General features: G+C 43.2%; 1 protein-coding gene across 1 annotated transcript in view; it reads right to left on the bottom strand.

Moving 5' to 3' along the window:
- Window positions 1-24,209, bottom strand: part of Armh3 (armadillo like helical domain containing 3) — a 159,143-nt gene that overhangs the window by 47,021 nt on the left and 87,913 nt on the right. The window contains exons 21-23 of the mRNA XM_051199991.1: window positions 20,819-20,901; window positions 19,929-20,055; window positions 16,012-16,087 (exon numbers count right to left, since the gene is read on the bottom strand). Of these exons, the coding sequence (XP_051055948.1) occupies window positions 16,012-16,087; window positions 19,929-20,055; window positions 20,819-20,901 (286 nt within the window). The remainder of the gene's footprint in view (window positions 1-16,011; window positions 16,088-19,928; window positions 20,056-20,818; window positions 20,902-24,209) is intronic.

The following is a 24,209-nucleotide window of genomic DNA, read 5'->3' as shown; positions in this document are numbered from 1 at the left end:
CCTGATGTCTCATCACTGAGTGCATACTCTGTTTATTATTATCCTTTACAGTGTAGCACTATGCTTATAATTAGGCTGATAGTAAAATGACAGTAACACGTAGACACAATTCATTTAACAATTAATCTACCAGAGCTAAAAATTCTTACCATGTCATTAATTGCCTGCTTATTAAACCACTCTATCAGATTCAGTTGCAGGCTATCACACCCTTGTTACAATCCCAGGGAAAATGCAAGCACACCTCATGGGATGACTAACAAGTAATAGGACCCCAACTGCAGTGGGAACAGTGAAGCCATCCTCTTCCATAGAGCTCCCCACCGCCTCCACCCTGAGTGGTCTTCCCACTGCCTTCTACCTGTACCTGTATCCTCCCTTGTCAAAGTAAGAACTAATGCCTGCTACAACCTTGGGCACTTTAGTTCTTAACTGGTGAACCCTGCTGGGGTTTTGAGAATGCAGGAGACAAGAATGAGGTCTGAAGGACTCCATGAAGTCATCAGCCTGATGTTTTTTTTACACAAGGACACTGTTTCTATAGTCTGGCCCTGGTTGATGACTCTCCATCTACAATTTTTCTTCCCAAGTTCACTCTTCACAAAGAGCTTTGCAGTTGACTCTTCGGGGATGTTTTCAGGCTTCAAGGCCATTTTCTATAACAGTAGCAAACCAGAACCCAGAATGGAGAGAGATTAGCCCCAAACCACCCACCAAAGCAGAAGCAGAGTCAGGAATAGATCAAAGCATCTGGACAGAGATTTTTGAAGACACATTTACCAAATGTGCTGACGATACAAAGCTGCAGAAGATCCCAATGCACAGCATGACACAAACAGGGTCTGAAACATACCCTGATAAGCAAAAATGATGGGTTGAAAACAATAAGAGATTAAGCAGGGAGATGTGCTGAAACCAGGCTAGATACAAAAGGAAAAAGTGAGCTGCAGACAGTGAGGAGGAGAGGCATAGCAGCAGCTGCCCTGAAGGGCAACGCTTTTATGGTTTGTGTCACTTTCACTCTTTTCTTTGAACTTTTTCCTAAGCGTTTATAATAAGCAGCAGTAGTAGTAGAATAAAATTAAGTACTACTTCACTAACAAAATGCTACTACCAATTTAACAAGTATTGGATGAAAGAGCTGATGAAGAAGGAAAGTCACGAGAAGCAGATTTGAAGATCTTCCTGGCTCCACATTTGCTATGAACCAGCAACACAATTAGCTTCCAAGCAATGCACTGCAGGTCAGGATGTACTGCATTGGTAGAGAGCTAGCCTAGCATGCACAAAGCTCTGTAGAAACTGAGTGTGGCGGTATACACTTCCCAATGCTTTGGAGGTAAATGGATTTAAGTTTAAGGTTGAGGCAAGGATGGCTTAGTGGGTAAAGATACTTGCCAAGCAAGCCTGATGAACTGAGTTCAATTCCTTAAGCTAAATGTGGGAAGAAAGACCAGCTCCTGAAAGTTGTTCTCTGACCACCACATATGCGCTAAGCTAAACACATAAACAGAAAGACAAATATAACAAACTAAGTTAAAAAAAGAAAGTTGTTCAAGCTGGGAAGTGGTGGTGCTCAGGAGGCAGAGGCAGGCAGATCTCCGTGAGTTCAAGGCCAGCCTGGTCTACAGGGCAACACAAAGAAACCCTGTCTCGAAAACAAACAAAAAAAAGAAGTTCAAGGTAATCCTCAGATATATTGAAAACTGGAGGCCAAGATAGACTATGTGAAACCTTGTCTTAAATACACAGGGCATACACAGGGCTGGAGAGATGGCTCAGCAGTTAAGAGCACTGGCTGCTCTTCCCAAGGACCTGGGTTCAATTCCTTTACCCATGTGACAGCTCACAATGACTTGCAACTCCATTTCCAAAGGATCTGACACTTTCTAACTTCTATGGACACAAGGTACCCACATGGTACACAGACATACATGCAGGCAAATACTCATATACATAAACTAAAAAAGACAAATCTCTAAAAAAAAAAAAAAAAAAAAAAAAAAAAATAGAACAATCCAATTAAAGAAACCCAGTAAAATGTCTTTGGTTCCAAGTCTCCATTATAATCTGTGCCACATATCTGGACCCTGTCTAAGGATCTGTGCTGGATAGTTTTATGTCAATGTGACACAATCTAAAAGTCATCTGAGAGGAGGGAACCTCAATTAAGAAAATGCCTCCATAACCTCAAGCTGTTGGGCATTTTCTTAATTCGAGATGACTGTTGCAGAACCCAGGACCACCAGCCCATTGTGGTGGGCTGGGTTTTGTAAGCAAGCAGCCTGAGCAAGGAATGGGAAGCAAGAGTAATCAGCTCCCATCCATGGCCTCTGCATCAGCTCCTGCCTCCAGGATCCTGCAGGCTTTGAGTTCCTGTCCTGATTTCCTGCAATGATGAACTATGATGTGGCAGCATAAGCTAAATAAACCCTTTCCTCCCCAACTTGCTTTTTGGTCATAGAGCTTCATCACAGTAATAGAAACCTAAATTAAGACAAGATCTTTCACTGTATTAACATTTCCTTAAATACTTCTCCAGTGAAAGTCATACCTTCATACCATATAGTAGGGATTAAATTAAGAAATGAAAATATGGGACCCCAGCATGGTGGTATATACCTTTAATCCTAGAATTCAGAAAGCAGAGGTGAATCTCTGTACAACTAGGGCTAGCCTGGTCTATACTGAGTTCCAGGCCAGCCAGGACTACATAGTGAGACTGTATCTTGGAAGAACTGAAAGAAGGAAGGAAGGAAGGAAGGAAAGAAGGAAGGAAAGAAGGCAGGCAGGCAGGCAGGCACCTTCTAAAATAACTCATCTATAAGAAAGAAAAGGGAGGAATTAGGGTCTTAAACTATACCTATTGATAATTAGAAGCCAGTATTTTCATCAGCTAAACCATTTTTAAATGTCAACATTCCCTAGAAAAATTCCTCTGAGGAAAAAAATTGACTGTTTTTTTTTCAGTAAAAAACAATAATTATCTTAATTATGAAGCATCACATTACTGAAGGACCAGCATAGTTGTGCTGGCAAAAGTAGCCCACATCTGGAGAGCCAGAGGCTAGAGAGACTGGCTGCGAAGGAGCAAAGGCCCAGGAAAGATTAGATGAAGTCCAATATCTAGTCTAGCCTATGCCTACTTGTGATGGCTTGAAATAGAATGTCCCCCAAAGCCTCTGGCATTCAGATACTTGGTCCCCAGTTGGTGGTCCTTTTTTGGGAGGCTTAAGAGGCATGGCCTTGTTAAAGAGCATGGCTCTAGGGGGTGGGCTGAGTTAAATGACCGGCACCATTGAGCTTGCGCTGCTTCCTGCCAGGCTGCTGCTTGCTGTCACACTTCCCTGCCATGAAGGACTCTTATCTTCTCGAACTGTACAGCAAGCAAACCCTTTCTTCTATGAGATGCCTTGATTATGGTGTTTTATTGCAGCAATAGAAAGGTTAACTAACACACTACCCCTGTAGCCTTATCATATAATGAACCAAATGGAAACACTTTTTTCCCTTACAAAACAGAAGTTCTAGGACACCATGAATGACCCTTTGAAATAGTTTCAAAGATAAGGAGACAACAGCAGAAGCAGGAAAATAAAGAAAGGCATCTCAAACTACAGACTTCTGGAAAGGCATCCCAAATCTACCAAACAAAAGCTCATTACACTGTGTTTTGTTCATTCTCTCTTTCCACTTCTGATGCTTACCTCAAGAAATTAGCATATGATGGCAATTCACCTGAGTAAAAGTTAGAATAAAGAATACACATGGCATGGTTCTTCTCAGCCACAGAGTTTAAAGACCACAGTTGAAATTATGAATAAGAGAACTCACTAAGTGCACACAGGTTGCCTGTGTTGTCCTAAAAAGACAGAAGAGCACCTGGATTGTAGGCCATAGCAGCATATGCATTAAATACACATAAGACCCTGGGTTTGACCCCCACACTAAAAAGGGCTGGGGTCGAAAGGGCTGGGGCTGAGGTCAGGACTTTGCTTTCTGTCACATGGAATTAATTTACACTTCTCTCAGGATGGAGAACATTCTGCATCATCCTGAGAATCATCCACTTCTCCAGTGATCTCTGCAATTTCAGCTGCAACAACACTCAGAGCAGCATACTTCTAATTGACCACAAGGCCCAGGATGCTCAGTTAGTTACCTTAAGTGACCAGGAAGTAACTACCCTATTATCACCAGCTCAGTCACAAAGGTATTTCCTATCAATTTTTGACAAAAAAATAGCAAATATTTGTGATAAGTCATGAAGCAAGAGAAAATGTCAGTGAAATTAAAAAGCATACAGATTGTTTGCCAAAACAACAAAGTAAGCTTTCCATGTTTAAATACATATACAAGATTTCTTTGAACTAAATCATAATGACAATAAAACGCTTTTATAAGGTTCCTTAGGTTGGAGCTAGCAAAATGGTTCCATGTCTAAAAGTGCTTTGTTGTGCAAACCTGATCACCTAGACTCAGCTCCCAGAACTAATAGTGGAGAGAGAGAAGTGACTCCCAAAAGCAGCCCTCTGATGGCCAAATGTGCTCTCAGAAACACACACATGCCCATGCTCACATACTCATTTCTCTGCATCTCCCTGCATCTCCCTCTCTCCCTCCGCCCCCCTCTCCCACACACACACACACACACACACACACACACACACACACACACAGGAAAGGGTCCCTCAGGTTGGCTAATTATACTTTTTTTTTGAGGCAAGGTTTCTCTGAGGTTTTGGAGCCTGTCCTGGAACTAACTAGCTTTTGTAGACCAGGATGATCTTGACCTCACAGAGATCTGCCTGCCTCTGCCTCCCAAGTGCTGGGATTAAAGGTGTGTGCCACCACCATCTGGCCTAATTATACTTATTTAAAACCCTGGGGAGATGGCACATGATGAGAGATCCCTAGAACCCATATGAAAGCCTGACATGGCAGTGTGCACCCATAACCCAGTGCTCAGGGGCAAAAGACCTCTGGACTTGCTGACAAGCCCCAGGTTCAGATGAGAGGTCCTGTCTCAGACATCTAATATTCAGGTGCACACAGGCAAACATGCACAGGAATGCCACCCCTGAACCAAATAAACCTGTACGAGGGAGGACCTGGAGGGGGGCTCAGAGCATGCATGTGGACCCTGCGAGGAGGAGAGCCTTCTATTTCAGTCTAGTAGCTTGATTCAGGCTCAGCTCAAGATTGACTCCTTTTCTCCTAGGAGCAATATTCCAGAAATAGCCCCTTACCCGAACCAATAAAAACAGGCTGCAATCAGTAGCCTTAGTGGAAGATAATGAGAGGCAGAAGGCAGTGCACACAGAAATATCTTCTATAAACCAATGCTGACTGCAGACATTCAAAAAGCACTTAATAACTCCTTCTAGTCATTCTACACCCAAGCACTATGTCTTTTCAAACTCATACAGTCCCCAAACAAGTGTTCCATTAGTCCTGTTACTTTAGTACCATTCTTTTCTTTGTTATAAGCGCAACATGCAGGCATCAAAAGCCAATGAACTCTGACTGCTCACATCCTGAATACAGGGAAGAAATAGCGATGGGCCATTAGCTCACCAGGGAATACTGGGTTTAACACCTACACATGATAACATCTCCCACAAAGGAAATGCATGGAGGGAAAACCCAAATACAGACTTTGCCCACTGTCATACAGTTCCAAATACAGTAAAGGGAACAAGACTTCCTGTTTTGTGCTTTCTTTCTTTAAAGCCAATTAAGATTACTGAAATGGATGTAGTATGTATATGTTACTTAGAGCTGCACAGAAGTTTCGGTATTTCACTGTAATTAAATTAGTATAACTCTTGGTTGGGAAAACAAAAAGCGTTTTAAGGCCTGCTGGTGGTGGTGCACACCTTTAATTCCGGCACCCAGGAGGCAGAGGCAGGTGGATCTCTATGAGTTTGTGGCCAGCCTTGTCTACAGAATGAGTTTCAGGACAGCCAGGACTGTTATACAGAGTTTTCCTTGTCTCATGGGGAAAAAAAAATCTTGGCTGGCATAGAGGCATTTATCTGTAAGATACTGGGAAAGCTGAGACAGGAAGATAATTTTTGCCCAAAAGTTCCACGTCAGCTTGGGCTACACTGGGGAAATACATATCCTGTGCACTCATACACAAACATAAACAGAAAAGGTTAAAAAAAAGAATTGGTAAAGAAATGAAAATATCTACTGGATAAATATCTATTGGTAAAGAAAGAAAAGATAAGCAGCAACCAGAGGCACCCAAGGGACACACACAAAATGCAGTGTAACAGCAGCCTAGGCCAGGCAGTGCAATGCTCAGGAGCTGAGTCAGGAGGACTGAAGTTCAAGGCCTGCCTGGACCAGAATAAGTTCCAAGCAGCCTGAGTACTTGGTGAGCCCTGGTCTCAAAACACAAAGTAAACAAGTCCAAGGTTAAGAGCACGCAATGCTCTCCCAGAGGATCCGGGCAGTTCCCAGCACTCATATCTAGTTCACAGGAGCTGATGCTGCCTGGCCTCTTTGGGCATCTTCATTAACATGGAACATGTAAATCATGCAGGTATATAAACACATATACATAAATGAATAAAAATAAATGAATCTTAAAAAAAAAAAAAGGTTCACCTATTTATTACATATACAGTGTTCTGCCTGCACTCCAGAAGAGGGCACCAGATCTCACTATAGATGGTTGTGAGCCACCAGATGGTTGCTGGGAATTGAACTCAGGACCTCTGGAAGAGTAGCCAGTTCTCTTAACTTCTGAGTCATCTCTCCAGGCCAAAATAAGTCTTTCTTAAAGAGTAAAAAGGAGGCTGGAGGTAGAAATTAGCACATGTGAGGCTCTTGTTTCAATCACTAACACAGCAAATCATCTACAACAAAGAAAAAAGAATTAGAGGAGGCACAGCAGGCGATAGTAAGCATCCACACCAGAAGGCAGACACTGTCGAACTACTCAAAGAATGCGACAATGCACACGCCTCTAACCCCAGTCCTCAGGAGGCAGATTCTGTATGAGTTCAAGACCAACCTGATCTACACAGAGAATTCTGGGACAAGCAAGGCTAACCAATGAGACTCTGCAAGAAAAGAAAGGAAGAATCCAGATCCAGCTATCACAAATATTTTAGAAAGGTAAAAATAAACAAAACATAAAAGAATAGAAATAAAAATGCCACGCAACAGTGGCACAACCTTTAATCCAGCACTGGGGAGGCAGAGGCAGGAGCATCTCTGTGAGTCTGAGGCCAGCCTGGTCTACAGCGTGAGTTCCAGGACAGCCAGGGAGGTTACACAGAGAAACTCTGTCTTGAAAAAAAATTACAAAACAAAAACAAAAAATAGAATGGAAAAAGATACACACGACTGGCAAAGAAACAAGATTTAACATTGTAAAACATCTACAGATGCTTAACACCTCACTGAACAACCATGGGGTGTAGCACAAAGTGCATTGTTCGTGAGACGAGCAACCCAAGTTCCGTTTTAAAACACTTTAATTTATTTAATTTTTGAGATAGCGCTTCTTGTATCTTAGGCTGTCCTTGAACTCAGTATGTAACTGAAAATAACCTTGAACTCCCACTGCCCTGCCTCCATTTCCAAGTACTAGGATTACTAGCAAGTGTCACCATGCCAGGTTTATTTAGAGCAGGGGCTGAATCCTGCCGGAGCTTTATGCTAAGCAAGTACTCTACCAACTGAGCTGCATGCCCAGTTCCCTCAAACTTCAATAAAAGTTTTAAATAATATTTGTTTACTTTTAATTGTACATGTATATGCATGTGTGTGCAGAGGCCTTGGATTCTCCAGAGCTGGAGATACTCATGTTCACACATCCATACACAGAAACACACACACAGAGAGATAAAAATAGTAACACTAATGCAAGAAGAAAACCAATCTGAAGAGATCTATAACAAATAAAGGGATTAAAACACTTATCAAAAATACTACTTATGGGGGTTGGAAAGATGGTGCAATGGTGAAGAGAGCCAACTTAACTGGATGGGAGGCTCCTCTTTTGTTTTTTGGAGACAGGGTTTCTCTGTGTAACAGTTCTGGCTGTCAGGGAACTTGCTTTATAGACCAGGCTGGCCTGGAACTCACCTAGACCCACCTGCCTCTGCCTCCCAAGTGCTAGAATTAAAAGCCTGTGCCACCACCGCCTGGCCCGGATGGCTCTTCTGAAGGGCCTAGGTTTCATTCCTAGCGTTTACATGGCAGCTCATGATTATCTGTAACTCCCGTTCCAGGGGAGCTGATGAGTCCTTCTGGCCCACATGAACACCAATCACATATATGGTGCACATATATTTCAGGCAAAACACGCTTATATGTAATAATATGTAAAATAATATAAGTAACATAAAATAGCAAAAAGAACTGCCTGGGGAAAGAGCATTAGGTTCTAATAAATTTTACCAAACATTTAAAAAATTAGTATTAATCCTTTACAAACTCTTCCAAAAACAAAAGGTGAAGAACACATAAATTCCACAGTCTCACTATAACCCTGATGTTAAAACAAAAACATCAAATGAAAACTATAGACCAATACCTTTTTAAAAATTAATCTATTTTATACACATTGGCGTTTCCCATACATGTGTGGTCTGTGTGAGGGTGTTAGATCTGGGAGTTACAGACAGCTGTGAGCTGCCATATGGATCCTGGGAACTGAGCCTGGGTCCTCTGGATGCGCAACCAGTGCTCTTAATCACTGAACCATCTCTCCAGCCCCAGACCAATAGTTATAAGAAGAAAATTCAAGGTCACTTAGAGTCACTCTGAGCAGAGAGGAGGACACAATGGTAAATATCTTCTCTGTTGTATGTATAATCATTTGGGGACATTCTCTTTATACTAATAGAGACCTCTCAACCCAAACTAGGTCGAAAACCTCTTCAGAGGTGTAGTGATGGAAAACACAAATGCTGCCCCAAATTATTTTCCCATCACTGATGCACAGGCTGACAACCTAAGTTCCTGCATGCCTATACTGTCACTTGCAAATAACATTATTTTATATCTTTGGTCCCACCAGATCCACACAAATGGGGACAGAGACTGAATACAATTGGCTATGAAAGGGACTTAATTTTGTAACTGACTTCTCTCTGAGACCCATCACACACAACTGAGACTGTAATATCTGTACACTTGTTTTGTTTTTGAGACAAGGTTTTTGTCTAACTCTTGACTATCCTGCAACTAGCTGTGTAGAACACTCTGGCCTTGAACTCACAGAGATCCACCTACCTTTGGGTCCCGAGTGCTGGAATTAAAGGTGTGCGCTAACAACATCCAGCTCAGAACAAAATTTTATAATAAATTAGTGAATGTTTGTGGGTATGTCATTTAATAATCTCATTAATGACTCAGGCTCATTATCATCCTCACTTTATGGCTAAGAAAACTCAAGCAGGTGGTGGCTGAAACACTTTCTGAAAGGAAAAATAGAGCTAGGAGTCAAAATTCAGACAATCTCCACTCTTAACCATTTATTATAGTCTCATAGACCACACTGGGATGATCACGCCTGAAAAGCAAAACCCAGGAGACATGTAGGAAAAACTATAGAGAAAATACATTTGTTTCCCTGATTCAGCCTGACTAAAGATGAGAAATTAGAGCTGCTTGGGAATGTGTGGGTCAACTGTAGAGGACTTAGCTAGCATGCCTGAGGCTTTGAATGCCATTCCTAGAAACCCCTCCAAAAATGTCCAGGACCAAAGCTGATATTAGCTCAGAAAAAAAAAAGAAAAAAGAAAAAGGCAAAGAAGGTGCTGGTGAAACTGTCCCTGCACAACTGCCCCTGCACAGCTGCCCCTACGCAGCTGTCCCTGCGCAGCTGTCCCTACGCAGCTGTCCCTGCGCAGCTGTCCCTGCACAGCTGCCCCTACGCAGCTGTCCCTGCGCAGCTGTCCCTGCGCAACTGTCCCTGCGCATCTGTCCCTGCGCAGCTGTCCCTGCACAGCTGTCCCTGCACAGCTGTCCCTGCACAACTGTCCCTGCACATCTGTCCCTGCGCATCTGTCCCTGCGCAACTGTCCCTGCGCAACTGTCCCTGCACAACTGTCCCTGCACACCTGTCCCTGCACATCTGTCCCTGCACAACTGTCCCTGCACATCTGTCCCTGCGCAACTGTCCCTGCGCAACTGTCCCTTCGCAACTGTCCCTGCGCAACTGTCCCTGCACAACTGTCCTTGCACATACAAGAAAGGAAAGCCGGGCCTGCATTTGATTGGCACATATGAACCAGGCTCAGCACACACTAAGTCCTGGGTTTGCTTCCCAGCACCACATGACCCTACTGTGATGGTGTTCAAGTACAGGTGGGGGGCGGGGTAGGGGTGGGGAGGCTGGGAGGACAGAGTGAGGCAGGGGGATTAGATGCTCAAGGACAGCCTCTAATACACAGTGAGTCTAAAACTAGTCTCAGCTGCATAAGAATTCTCCCCAAAGGGGCTGAGTAGACACAGTGGTACAGGCCTGCCATACTCCAGAGGCTGAGACACAATGACCACCAGAGCTTGGGAATTCAACCAGTCTTGAGCAATATAGCTTAGGACAGAGCACATACACAGACCAAACAAACACTACGGAGCGTCAAAGGACACTATAAAAAATCAAAGGCAACCGACTTTAATCCCAGCACTTGGGAGGTAGAAGCAGGAGGATCTCTATGAGTTTGATGTCAGCTTGTTCTATATAGTAAGTTCTAGGATAGGTAAAGTTACATACTGAGACCCTATCTTGAAAAAAACAAAAAACCCACTCAATTAATACACTGGGAAGGGAGAACGCAGGCTGCAGCCTAGCGGTAGAGCATGTCCGTTAGCACACAGGTAGAGCATGTCCACGAGCACACAGATGCCATGAGTGTGACCCTTAGTACTACAGAGGGCACAGGTGTGGGGCACGTGGCTGGACACGGTGGCACATGCCTGTAGTCCAGGAACCCTCTGGCCTGCCTGGGTTACATATACACAGCTCGTCACTGTCAACCCTCTCCAAAGAAGGAAGGAAGGAAGAAGGGGAAAGGGAAGAGGAAGGGGAAGGAGAGGGAGGGAAGGATGGAAGGGGGAGGAGGGGAGGAAGGGGTGGGTGCAGAAATTGAATAGATATTTTTCCAAGGAAGAGATATAAATGTCTAGGAAAAAAATTGAAAAAATGTTCAACATTATTATTAGTCATTAGAGAAATGTAAATTAAAACTATAATGAGATACATCTTCACACCCATTAAGATGGCTAGTACAAAAAAAGAGAAAAGTATTAGCAAGAATGTGTAAAAATTATAATGCAAAATAGCACAGCCACTTTGAGAAGTGGCTGGCAAGTTCTCCAAATGTTACACATAAATTATCATATGTTGTAGTAATTCCACTTCTGAATCAAGATATTGAAGAGTTTATGTACAGTCCTATTCATATAAGCATCATTCACAGCATCCAAAGGTAAAAAAGCATCCAACATGATAGCAGAGCAAAGACCATGATGATACAAGGGAACAGCGTTCAGCTCAGAGGAAATGCTGACACACACTACACATGCTGAAGCCTGAAGATGGCACATCACCTGAACTAAGCCAGTCACAAAGGGCAAATATGATTCTGATATGAAGCTCAGGGTAGTCAAACTATAAAATCAGAAAACAGAATGCTGGTTGCCAGGTGCTAGAGGTTAGGGTTGGGGGGAAGGTGGAATTTACTGAGTACCTAGTTTCGGTTAGGAGTCCAGCAAACTGGAAAGGTCCATGTCTAATGTGTGTGTGTACAAGGCTCTACCTTGAATCCTCAGCATCACTCATGAACACAAAGTTCTGGATATAGATGGTGGTAATGGCTGCACAACAATGTAAATAAACTTAATGTCAAGGAATTATATGGTTAAAAGTAATTAAAATCTCAGTTGAAGACATGTCTCACCAGTTAGGACCACTGGCTGCTCTCCCAGAGGATTTGGGTTTAATTCCCAGCACCTACACGGTAGCTCACAACTATCAATCTGATGCCCTCTTCTGACCTCCTAGGGCATGGGACACACATGATGCACAGACATACATGCAGACAAAACACCCATACACATGAGGATGGTGATGGTAAGGGTGACAATGATTGATGACGACGCAAAGGAAACAAAGTAAGTTGGATTTAAGAGGGGTATGCTAAAATCACCCTCACCTACAAATCTTTAAAGACCCAGATAAAAAACTTAATATTTTGTTACAAATACCCAAATTTCCTAAACCAAGATTCTTAACTGCACTACAGTTCACCAACCATTGCTATGACCTTATGCAAACCTCACTTTGCAGTGTAAACCAAATTGACCATATGGGATTCAGTGCTTGGTTTGTTTCTAGCTATAGTCTTAGGAGACTGGGAGATATCAAATAAATAACATGAAATAAATAACGCTTCCAGTCACCAAGTGAACAATATTACTGTGGCTTCACTTTAGGCTTTATTGTAATACGTATAACGCTTCTCATTCTAATGGTAGACCATGCTCTGACTAACAAAAGTAGGGCTATTATTTTTGGTTGTGAGCCTAGACTTTAATGGCTGAGCTATCTCTCTTGCCCAAGTAGAATTATTATTGATCAATTTTAACTCATGTGATAATAATCTAAGCCCAAGGCAGACAACCAGAAGTTAGGGTCTCCTATTTATGTCATCAGTTCAGTGCCCTGCTTATATCTTTTTCTTTAGTCTGTATTTTAGTTTATACTTTAGTCTAAATTCATTTCGCAGTCAACTACGTTGCATCCTTTTGCTGAAGTACCTGAACATCAAACTGCAACTCCTCCCATTCATCAGTGTCCACTTACTAAAAGAATCTCCAAACAGGTTCATGAACAAAGAGCTGGGAGACTTGGGAAGACCATGACCTCACATTTCCTTCCCAGTTCTCACTCTGCCTCCATTAACAGAGGGATTCCTAGGCCAGGGGTGGTGATGTGCACCTGCAAATTCAGTACCAGAGAGAAATGGAAGCAGGAAAAATCATATGTTTCAGACCAGCCTGGACTACTCAGTAAGTTCAAAATCAGCCTCAGCTACTAGCACTTGGCAGGTAGCAGCATGAAGATCAGCAATTCAAAACCAGTCTTGAGTACAAAACAAGTTCAAGGCCAGCCTGGGATACTGAGATCTGTCTCATATGAACAAACCAGTACCACAGAATGTATAGGGAAATGGAGGCAAGCCCTCTAAATCAACCTCATAGGCACCACAATGTATCTTACTTTTCTTACAAAAGGACACAACAGTTCCCAGGGGAGGAATGAACATGGGCTCTGTTCATTGGTGACATCAGGTGTTCCAATTAAAATAGCTGCAGCTGTGTTTTCAAAACGTGCTAGGGATCAAACAGGAAGAAAGGGTTGTTTAAACACAAATAACTTTGATCACGGAAGCAGCAGCCTGACTAAGCCACAAAAGCCAGTGGAAAGCAGAGACTGACAGGACACTTGAAGCTCCAAAGAACGAAAGGTCGGCTGCTCTCCATCTGCTGCAGAGGCTCTGAGGGTGGTCATTAGATTTACCACAGGCCCGGAGATCCAAAGACACAGCTTTACCCTCTCATCTGCTGGTTAGACACCTTCCAACTGGAACACTGGAAAGCTTACCTCCAACTTATCTCATCCCAGGATATCACAGAGCACAGGACAGGTGACAAGGGACTGTTCATGATGCCTTAGAAACCCTTCTTATATGCACATCAGCACAAACAACCTTTAGAAATAGCTGAAATTGTGCACACCACCACAATTGTCCTGCTAAGCCTTTGCCCCACAGCATCCCTCAGAATTCTCTGACACACACTTCTGTTTTCTCACCCACCCAAGGCCACAGATACACAACACAAGCTTAAGAGAAAGCCAAAGAGGCAGAAGGAAGCCTGGCTCAGCCATGCTGCTTTCTCTGTCAGGTAAGAGAATCCTGAATGAATCAACTGCCTTGATCATGCTCATCCAAAGCCATCAAGGTCCATCCTCAAGGAAAACCAAAACATTCTAACATTCAAGGACAGAGAAATAGCTAGGCGGTGGTGATACACACCTTTAATCACAGTATTCTGGAAGCAGAGACGGGCTGATCTCTGTGAGTTCAAGTCTAGCCTGGTCTACAGAGCGAGTTCCAGGACAGGCTCCAAAGCCACAGAGAAATCCTGTCTCGAAAAACAAACAAACATAAAAAAGAACAAAAGCAAAAAAAGAAGCAGATAGCATATGCCAGCGTTTAAAGGTTAAAAGATGAGAGACGATGGCACACAGAAGAGCACCCCAAGCCTGGCATTTAGTAAGTGAAAAGAGATGTCCGAAAGGAGCAATGGTAAACTGCTCTTAGTCTCATCAGTATGTGTCCCTGGTCTGGATTTAGTGTGACAAGATTCAAACACCTCTTCCCAGTAACCTCTTGAGGAAGTTGAATGGGTCCTTGCTCCTTCAGTCAAATACTCAATTAGCACAGTGAAAGTGATGTGCTTACTCTCTGCAGGAAGCCCAGTTTGAGAACTGAAAAGGAAAAAAGCTCTGGCAGTCACGCAGAGACAAGGAAGTGGCCATGGTGACTGGCATCTTTTCAAGGCTCAGCCCAGCTCTTTCAGTTGTTCGGGGAAGGCAGAAAAATTTAAATCATCTGCCTGGTGGCCCTTGGGAAGAGTAAGGGTAGCTGCCAAGGCAGAAACCATTGATAGCAAAACCAACAAAACAGAGGACAAAGTAAATAGACCCCAGATGAAAAGGAGAGCCTGGAGAGCCTGTGTAAATGTGCGATCCATAAACATATCACACATTTTCTTATCTACTTCAGGCTCTAGCCCCAAACCTGATGGTTCGTTCAGACATCCATGTCTGTCATACTGCCCTTGGGCCACAAGGGCATCTTGGGAAAAGAGTCTATAACGCCAACACCAAATTCCTTTAGAAACTTACACTTATCGGAAGGACCCACGAGTGTCTTGATTGCTTGCTAGGTGCAGATATGCATTTATAAAGTGTGTTTGCTGCAAAATGTCTCTGGAGGCAGTACGCGGTCCGAGCTTCACTGCAGTCTTGTAGCACATCTCACCCCATGCTCCCTCGTGCCAACCCACCTAACACACAGTTCACAGCTTCCCTTTTATTCCCAGATGTGACACACACTGTAGTAAATCATTTCAGAGACAACAGTTTAGTTTAAAAGAAAGAAAGCTTGGAATAAACATCACACCGCTGCTCTCTCACGCATCAGAATCTATACGAAGTTGTAAATATGCATCACTATTACTGGAGTATCTGGCAAGCCTTACATCTGGAGCTAAATCAAGTTCCCATCTGCTGGCTTTGCCTCTTTTATTCAATGTTAACTTCTTAATTGTTTGCAAAAACAATTTAATAACTGGTGAGAAAAAGGAAAATCATAGGCACAAAGGGAGAAAACAAGGGAGAAAGACAAACAGAGCTCTCACCCTGAAGCCCTTCCCTCCTGTGAGTACTGCTTCCTCCTGACCCCGCGACCCCCCACCCCACCCCCATCTGACACAGTTTACCCACTATACACAGCATCGTTTTTTGCTATTTCATAAGGAACTAGAAATGACTTGGTCCCAGGGCTTTTGTTTGCCTGTGTTTACCATAAATAGAAATATCTATTTACAATAAAATGCAAAGGTTCTAGATCCCCACGATAAACCATGGTAAAGAGCAGAGGAACCCTTCAGGGGAAGGAGGCTGAGAGAGCTCATGCATAAAGAACACTTTGGCAGCTAAGGTGCCTGCAAAGGGCATGCAACTATCTCTTGGGCAGAAAACTCACAGGAAAGCCAGCACTTTGAGCTATTTCAATATGACAAAATGAAAGCCTCATGTACTCCTGCTTTTCTTGATCAAGTATGACAATTTCTTCCACTCCTACAGACATCAGGGCTTAAAATAGTAGTGGTGTTCACAGCATTCTCCTTGGGAAGGTGCAATAAACCTCAGGAGGAGCAAGAACTCTGGAAGAAATCATCGTTCCTTACCTGATATTAACCAATGCATGTGTCACCTTGCTAGCTGCTTCCTTCCACTGGCCTGCGTTGGTAGAAAGCCTAAGGACTGTGGAGGGAAAGAATAGATCTGTCAAGCGCTTGACACAAAACACAGAGCCAGTGCCGCTCTTCTGTTTTAAAACAATCAACAAATAAGGGCTTATAGAAGAGTTCAACTACTTCCTCCAGGATTGTTTCTTTCTCTAACTGCTCACTTTCCATCAACTTTTTCTATGCCTTCACTTTTGCTAGGCCTCCCCTGATAATGGGCCTCAAAACTTAGTTTCTATATTCATTTAATACACGAAGGTGAAGCAACAGCTCATCTGGCCACAAACCCGAGTTAAGACCCCAAGCCCATGTGATGTGATGTGATCCCCAAGCCCATGTGATGTGATGTGATGTGGTGGCACACACTTGTAATCCCAGCACCCAGTAATCCCAGTGAGTAAAAGACAGGTGGACCCCTGGGGCTTGCTGCTGGCTAGCCAGCTTAGCCTTGTTGGCAAACCCCAGGTCAACGAGAGGACCTGTCTAAAACGATGAGGTGCACAGCTGCTGAGGAATGACCTGGCATTGACCTCTGGGTCACAGGGATTGAATTTAGTTATCAGGCTTAGAGACAGGCACCTTTACCTGCTGGGCCATCTAGCTGGACCCTCCACCTGTTTTTTTGACATAGGGTTTCTAACTAAGCCTGGAAGGCACTGATTGACTAGACTAGTGGCAAGACAAGCTTCTGGATCCTCCCATCTCCATCTCCCCCACATGAGATTACAGCACATGCAGTCACACCTGGCTTTTTAATGTGGGTACAGTTGACTCGGGTCTTCATGCTTATGTAATAAGCACTTTACCTATTGAACCAACTTCCCAGACCCTAAGTATGTTCTTAAATAATGTTCGGTCACAGACATCAAAATGTGGAGTGTTTACAAAATGTCAGGCACTGGACAAAGCTTATATGTAGTATAGCATACAGATAGGTGTTATGTAACAGTTTCCTCCAAGATTCAAGCATTCCATCATTCAGGAAGCTCCTCAAGCAGGAAGGGAGACAACTCAAAAGGGCTTCAGGAAGTCCCTGAAACGGACCAGACTCACTAGACCCCTCCCTGAAAGAGCAAACAAGCCAAGCTCCTGAGAGTCACTTAGACAAAAGGCAACTACAAAAAGGTCTCTTAGATGGGCCAAGCTATGGAAAACACCAGAGACCAGACCAGCTGCCAGAAACAAAACCAGCTGTACTGCCTGAAAGTAGTTTAGAGACCAGGCTAATCTTGAACTCACAGAAATCTGCCTGCCTCTGCCTTCTAAATGCTGGGATTAAAGGTGTGTGCCGCTGCTGGGCTAAAAAAAGTTTATTTTTTAAGGGTGTGTGTGTGTGTGTGTGTGTGTGTGTGTGTGTGTGTGAGAAGAGGACACTGGACCAATGCTGAGCAGCTGATGTGTCCTGACACATCTGGATCTTTGCAATGCTAGCAACTACTGACTGGTCCAATGCTTTAACTCCCTCCTGGTTTAGGTGTAAACATGATTTTACAGCACAGATGCTGGATTTTGTTGTGCTGTGTATTTATTAATATGACATTGAGCACTGTCCTGGAAAGTATGCTATATGAGATCAGTAGCCTCTTCCAAGGCTTGAGGGAAGAAAGGCCAGTAATTTCTCAGAGCAGCTGCTATGCAATCTTGAAGACCAGAGTTGACCTCCCAGCACACACATAACAAGCCAGGGATGTGATAATATATTATTTATGACTTATTAAAGCATACCTGAGGTTTCAGAAAGCAAAGTCAGCCACAAATTTTAGGGGTCAGGAGGTGATAGCATGCACCTTTAATCCCAGGATTTAGGAAATAAAGGCAGATGGATCTCTCTGAGTTCAAGGCCACCCAGGGAAACATTAGAGTGAATCAGTCTAAAGAGAATTAGAGCTCACTCACACCTTTAATCCCAGGACTCATAAGAGGTATAAAGACAGGAACAAAGTGAGTATCAGGCATTCATTCTCCAGCCACATTGAGGATAAGAAGACACTGAAGTCTCAGGATTCTCCAGCCATGCTGAGGAGAGGCAGCAGTCTGAGGCTTGGTGAAGAGCTCATAGATCAGCCCTTTCAGTCTGAGGTAGATGAGAGAGAGCTAGTGCCAGGCGGCTTTGCTTTTCTGGTATTCATTTGAACCCCAGTATCTGTCTCCGGGTCATTTTATTTTTCATGCTATATGTGGTATCCAACCTGGGACACAAACCCATGACTCTGAGATTAAGAGTTTCATGCTCTACCACTGTGGTGATATATTATTTGTAATTTATTAAAAGTTTGTCTGAGGATCCAGAAAGCACAGTCAGCCACAAGTCATAGAAGCCAGGTACATGCTTTCAATCCCAGCAGCCAGAAGCAAGGAGGTGGTGGTACACACCTTTAATCCTAGGACTCAGGATTAAGAGATAGACGGATCTCTGTGAATCCAAGGCCAAGGCCACCCAGATCTACACAAGAGTGACCCAGTCCTAAAGAGAAACAGCTCACACAAAGATGACCTCAGCAGCTGGGATCAGACGCCTTTAATCCCAGCACTAGGGAGGTATGTAAGACAGGAGCAGGGTCTCAGTATCAGGCATTCATTCTCCAGTCACAGGTTCATCATTATCCTAATCACTGGGACAGTTTCACACACTGTGTCAACATTACCCAAATCTACCATCTTAAACCTCAATCAACTTAGTAAGCTGAGATTTTAAAAAGTAAAATGCCTTTTCTGAGTGGCTTTTATTTCTGTGCAACATAGGAAGATCTTTCTGTGTCTTTCAAACTGTAGATAGGATTCACTAGGTTTTTTTTCTCCAAATTTTCAGGAATGCACCACCTCCTCTAGTAATAAGTTAAACTTATGTGGAATAAATTTTTAGTGAGTCAATCATCAAAGTAATTTTATCTAACCAAAGTGATTTTATCTAATCAAAGTGATTTTATCTAATTCCTACTTCTTTATGTAAGTTTACTGAAAATACCCAGGTACACTGGACTTCTGAAACTCCTGTACCTCTGGGACACATGCTCTTCTATTTGCTACTAATCCCTACTTGGCTCTTTCCTGTGTGTGCAATGTTCATGGGTGTGGAGGTCAATGTGGGTGTGTGTGGGAAAATGTTCATGTCAGAGAGCACAATCTAGCATGTCATTCCTTAAGGGTCCTCCCACCTTTGTTTTGGGGTTTTGTTTTTGGGTTGGTGTGTATGTGTCTGTGTTTTGGTTTTTCACGACAGGGTTTCTCTGTATAATTCTGGCTGTTTAGGAACTGGCCTTGAACTCAGAGATCCACCTACCTCTGCCTCCCGAGTGCTGAGATTAAAAGTGTGTGCACCACCACTGGGCTCCCACCTCTTTTCTTGAGAGAGGGTCTTTCACTGGCCTGAAACTCACCCATCAGGCTAGGCTAGATGGCCAGGAAAGCCCAGAGCTCTGCCAGCTTCTACTTCCCATAGCGTTTGTCACTAGGCCCAGCTAGTACATGTGTTCTGGGGATCAAACTCAGGTTCACATCAACAAAGGCAGCTAGCTATACAGCTTTCCAATGACATGAAATCCAAGTTCCTAAAGGCAGAAGGCTCACATACACATAGCTCTTCCTGTTGCCTGAGGAGAGGAGAGGAGTTTGTTTATTGTTTTTGGGACAAGGCATTTCTATGTAGCTTTGGCTGTCCAAAAGCTCACTTTTCAGACCAGGCTAGGCTCAAATTTACAGAGATAATGAGCGAGGGGTTAAATAAAGTCATGTGCCACCAATCTTGGCTATGATCTGTTTACTTCTATACATCCAACTAGACAGTCTTCTAGCATTTTCCTGTTACTTATGAAACAGACAAGGCACAGAGGAAGAAGAAAAAGAAAGAAAGCCCTTACCCATGGAGTAGAGATTGTCAAAGCTCTGGTGCATTCGGATAATTTCATAGTAAAGCTCATCGTAGCTGCTGGGGGTCGGCAGGAATGTGTCACCATATGTGATAAACATATTAAATAGGTTCACAATCTGGAAAAGAAACAATAGCCCATATACAAGCATCAGGCTGTGAAGATCAGAAAAGCATGGGATGCTACAGTCATCTCCTACTGGTTTGTAAAACTACAACATTTGGGGACTTTATAACTGGCTTAAAATAATCATCATTAAAAATCCATTTATATAAACTGACAAACTATATTAAATAAATATAACATCCAAAGCTTTGTGTTCCTTACTTATTATTCTCTACCTTACTCTTATCTATGTTCTGAAAACTAATTTACACATGTGTGGAGTGACTATCTTATACTAGGAGGCTTCCACACATCCCAAGCTGGCATGACTCTGTTGTCATGCTGAGAGCTGAAAATTGTCATGGTCCTACAGTTAGCAGATACTTTTTTATCCCCACCAAACACTCCACATTTACAAGCTGGGTAGACGATTAAATGGTTCGGTGGCCTCTTTCTCCACTGAATTACCAGCCAGATAAGCACTTCTATGTCCCCTTCAGAAACCAGTGCAGCAACAGCACAACTGCTCATGTGGCTGGGAAGCCCAGGGAGACTGCAGCAGCACAGTATAGTTTCTCAATGGGACCACGCTCAGTATGCATTCAGAGATGGGACCTGAATGAATGAATGCCTCCCAGGCCAAATACATGCAGAAGAGTGAGGGTCATCAGGGTTAGGACCGATCCACAAGGGAAATAGCCAGACCTACTACAAACAGTCCATTTCTGCCTTACTATAATGGCTTCAAAAGAACAAATATTTTTATTACTACTCACCATAAGGGCCAATGTAAAAATGTTGTGTTTGGCCAAAAGTACAGTTTCATTTGACATAAGGAACTTCAGCAAGTTTATCAAGGCTTTAAAGAAGAAAAAAAATTATTCAAGTAATAATCAATATAATAAAAAAGTCAATATAATCAATAAAAGTAAGGGCCAGCAAGGTAGCAGTGGCATTTGCTACCAAGTATGATGACCATTGTGATTCCAGCATTCACACAGTAGGAGAGAACTGATTTCTACATGCTGTCATCTAACCCCCACACATGTCCACATACATATAGACACACACACAAGTAAATAAATGTAATAAAAATTAAGTAAATAAAAACAGACTCGCTCTATAGAAATCCACAGGCCTAAAGTGAGTCTCAGGCAACCAAGGCCTTCCTTTCTGTGTTGCTTTGGAGGATGTCCTGGCACTCGCTCGGCAGACCACTGCCCAACAGCTCCCCACCCTCCCCCAATTACCTGTGTCTAATGATCACTGCTCTACATCAAGACCAACATTTTTTAAACTCCCACGTCAGAGAGAGTATGGCATTTGTCTCTCTCTGTCTGACTTACACCACTTGGCATACACCCTCCAATTCCATCCCACTTTCTATCTGGCTACAAATGACAGGGTTTGATTCTTCTTGGGCTAAGTAATTTCCCATTACTATGTTTGGAACTTTTCTCTCTCTCTCTCTCTCTCTCTCTCTCTCTCTCTCTCTCTCTCTCTCTCTCTCTCTCTCTCTCTCTCTCTCTTTGGGGGGTGGGAAGGGGGAAACTTCTGCGGTTTGAATGAAAACGCCCCCCCCACACACACATGCAGGCTATGTGTTGGAATATTTGGTCCCCAGTTGGTGGAACTGCTTGGTAAAGATTAGGAGGTGGTCTTGTGTCACTAGCAGTCGGTTTTTAAGGATTCCAAATACTTGCACTATGCCCAGTGTGTGTCTCTCTGCTTCCTGCTTTTGGATCAAGATGGGAGCTCTCGGCTGTTCTTTCCATCATGGACTCTTAGGCTGGCTGCTTTTATGCCAACTTGATACACACTAGAGTCATCTGAGACAAGAGAAGTTCAACTGAGAAAACGCCTCCAGAAGACTGGGCTACAGGCAAGTTTATAGGACATTTTCTTAATTAGTGACTGATGTAGGAGGGCCCAGCCCATTGTGGGTGGTGCCACCTCTGGACTGTTGATCCTGGGTTCTACACGAGAGCAGATTGAGCAATCTAACAAGCAGCACCCTCCATGCCCTCTGCCTCAGCTCCTGCCTCCAGGTTCCTGCCCTGTTTGTGTTCCTGTCCTGATTTCCTTTCAAGATGAACAGTGAGTGATGGGAAAGTATAAGCCAAATAAACCCCCTCATCCCCAAGATGCTTTGGTCATGGTGTTTCATCACAGCAATAGTAACCCTAAGACAACTCTAAACTCTGAAACCAAAAGGCCAATTAAATGTCTTCTTTTATAAGTTGCCTTAGTCCTGGTGTTTTGTCACAGCAATAGAAAAGTAAGACAGGAACATAAGACAGTTTGGCCTCAAATTCAGAATCCTCTGTCCCCGAGTGCTGGGATTATAGACACATACCACTACACCATGTAAATGTATGTGTGTGTACATACAAACACATACATGGGGGGAGGATAGGCTGGGCTCCAACTCTCTATATAGATGAGAATGAAACTTGTTTTGAATGATCTCAGGGCCATGTTAATCCTAAATATGTGTTCTACCACTGAGCTACACCTCCAGACCCTGCCCATTTTCAATTATACTTCCAGCCCCTTCCCCCATCCATTTGTGGAAAGAGAAATTTCTTGTAGCTCAGACCAGCCTCAAACTGAGACTGGTATTGAACCCCTGACCCTCCTGCCTCCAAAATGTGAGGATTACCACACCTGACCCTCTTGCTCACTTTTAAATTGTATTGTTTTCTTAAGCTTATGAGTTTCACACAAATTCTGGGAATCAATCTTTTGTTGGGGTTTAGAGAGTTGTAATAGTTAAGAACCTATACTGCCCTTGCAGAGGACCCAAGTTTGTCCCCCACAACTTCTTGTAATTACAGCTCCAACGGAAACCAGAATCCAATCCTCTGGCTCCTGCCAGCTGCCACCATCTGCATGCATGTACACAGACCTCCACACATACACATAATTTTTTAACAAAAATAAATCTTTTTTTTTTTTTTTTTTTAAGACAGAATGTCATTATGTAGCTGTGACTAGCCTGGAAGTCACTATACCACCTAGGCTGGCCTTGAACTAATAAAGATCCTCCTGCCTCTACTTCCCCAATGCTGAAATTAAAGGCCTCTACCACCACACCCAGCTCAAAAAAATAAATCTTTAAAACAAGTCTTTAATCTTTTCTCAGATGAACAGTTTGACAATTTCTCTCCCATTTTGTAGGTTGTCCATGTTGCTTTTATTCTTGCTATATAAAATCTAATATACTCCTATTTGCCCTTTTTTTGCTTTTAGTGTTTACTCTTGGGTATTTTGTCCAAGGTCTTTTATTTATTTCCAATAGTGGAGTTATACTTATGGCTTTGTACCTGCTAGATAAGTCTCTACTACCCAACTGAGCTACTCTGTGTGTGTGTGTGTGTGTGTGTGTGTTATGTATATATGATGTATTTCAGGTTAGTTCATGCCATGGTATGCGCTTAGAGATGAGAAGACAATCTTGGGTGTCTGCTTCTTGACAGTGTGTCACTGTGTAAAGCCTCTGAGGACTCTACTGTCTCTAGCATCTCATCTTGCAGCAGGAATGTTGGGACTGTAGACATGTGTGGAACTTTCATCTGGGTTCTAGTGGTCCTGACTTAGATCCTCACACTTTCAGCAAGCCCTTTAGGCACTGAAACACATCCCCAGATCTTCGTTTTCACTTAGACACAGGGCCTCCTATGTTGCCCAAGCTGTCCTTAAACTTACTCTGTAGGATGCTTTGATTGGGCTTTTTGAATAGACAGAATAACAGGCCTGTGCCACAAGGCCAAGGTCTTTTAAAAGTCAACTAAAGTCTGTGTAATGCAGCTCAATGCTAGACAGTTTGCCTAGCACAGATAAGGCCTGGGTCAATCTCTAGCACAGACAAACTGATATGTTTAAGAAAAGTGAGCCGGTACGGTACCACACACCTGCAATCTTAGCACTTTGGTGGTAATGACAGGAGTTCAAGGCCAGCTTTAGCTACACAGTGAGCTCAAGGCCAGCCTAGGCTAAATGAAACCATGTCTTTTTAAAAAAGAAGAAAGCAAAGCACTACTCTTCCAGGTGCTTGTCTGCTTCTCTGCCCATGTAAGGCTTTAAAAACCTCCTTCTCTTTATTTCTTACAAGCAATTAAGCTCAGAAATTTGACTACTCAACTGTCATCTTAGTGTTTCAAATTT

This window comes from Phodopus roborovskii, unplaced genomic scaffold, assembly GCF_943737965.1.
Source record: "Phodopus roborovskii unplaced genomic scaffold, PHOROB, whole genome shotgun sequence".
Taxonomy (NCBI): Eukaryota; Metazoa; Chordata; class Mammalia; order Rodentia; family Cricetidae; genus Phodopus; species Phodopus roborovskii.
The sequence above is the reverse complement of the archived record's forward strand: the minus strand, read 5'-3'. Positions and strand labels throughout refer to the sequence as shown.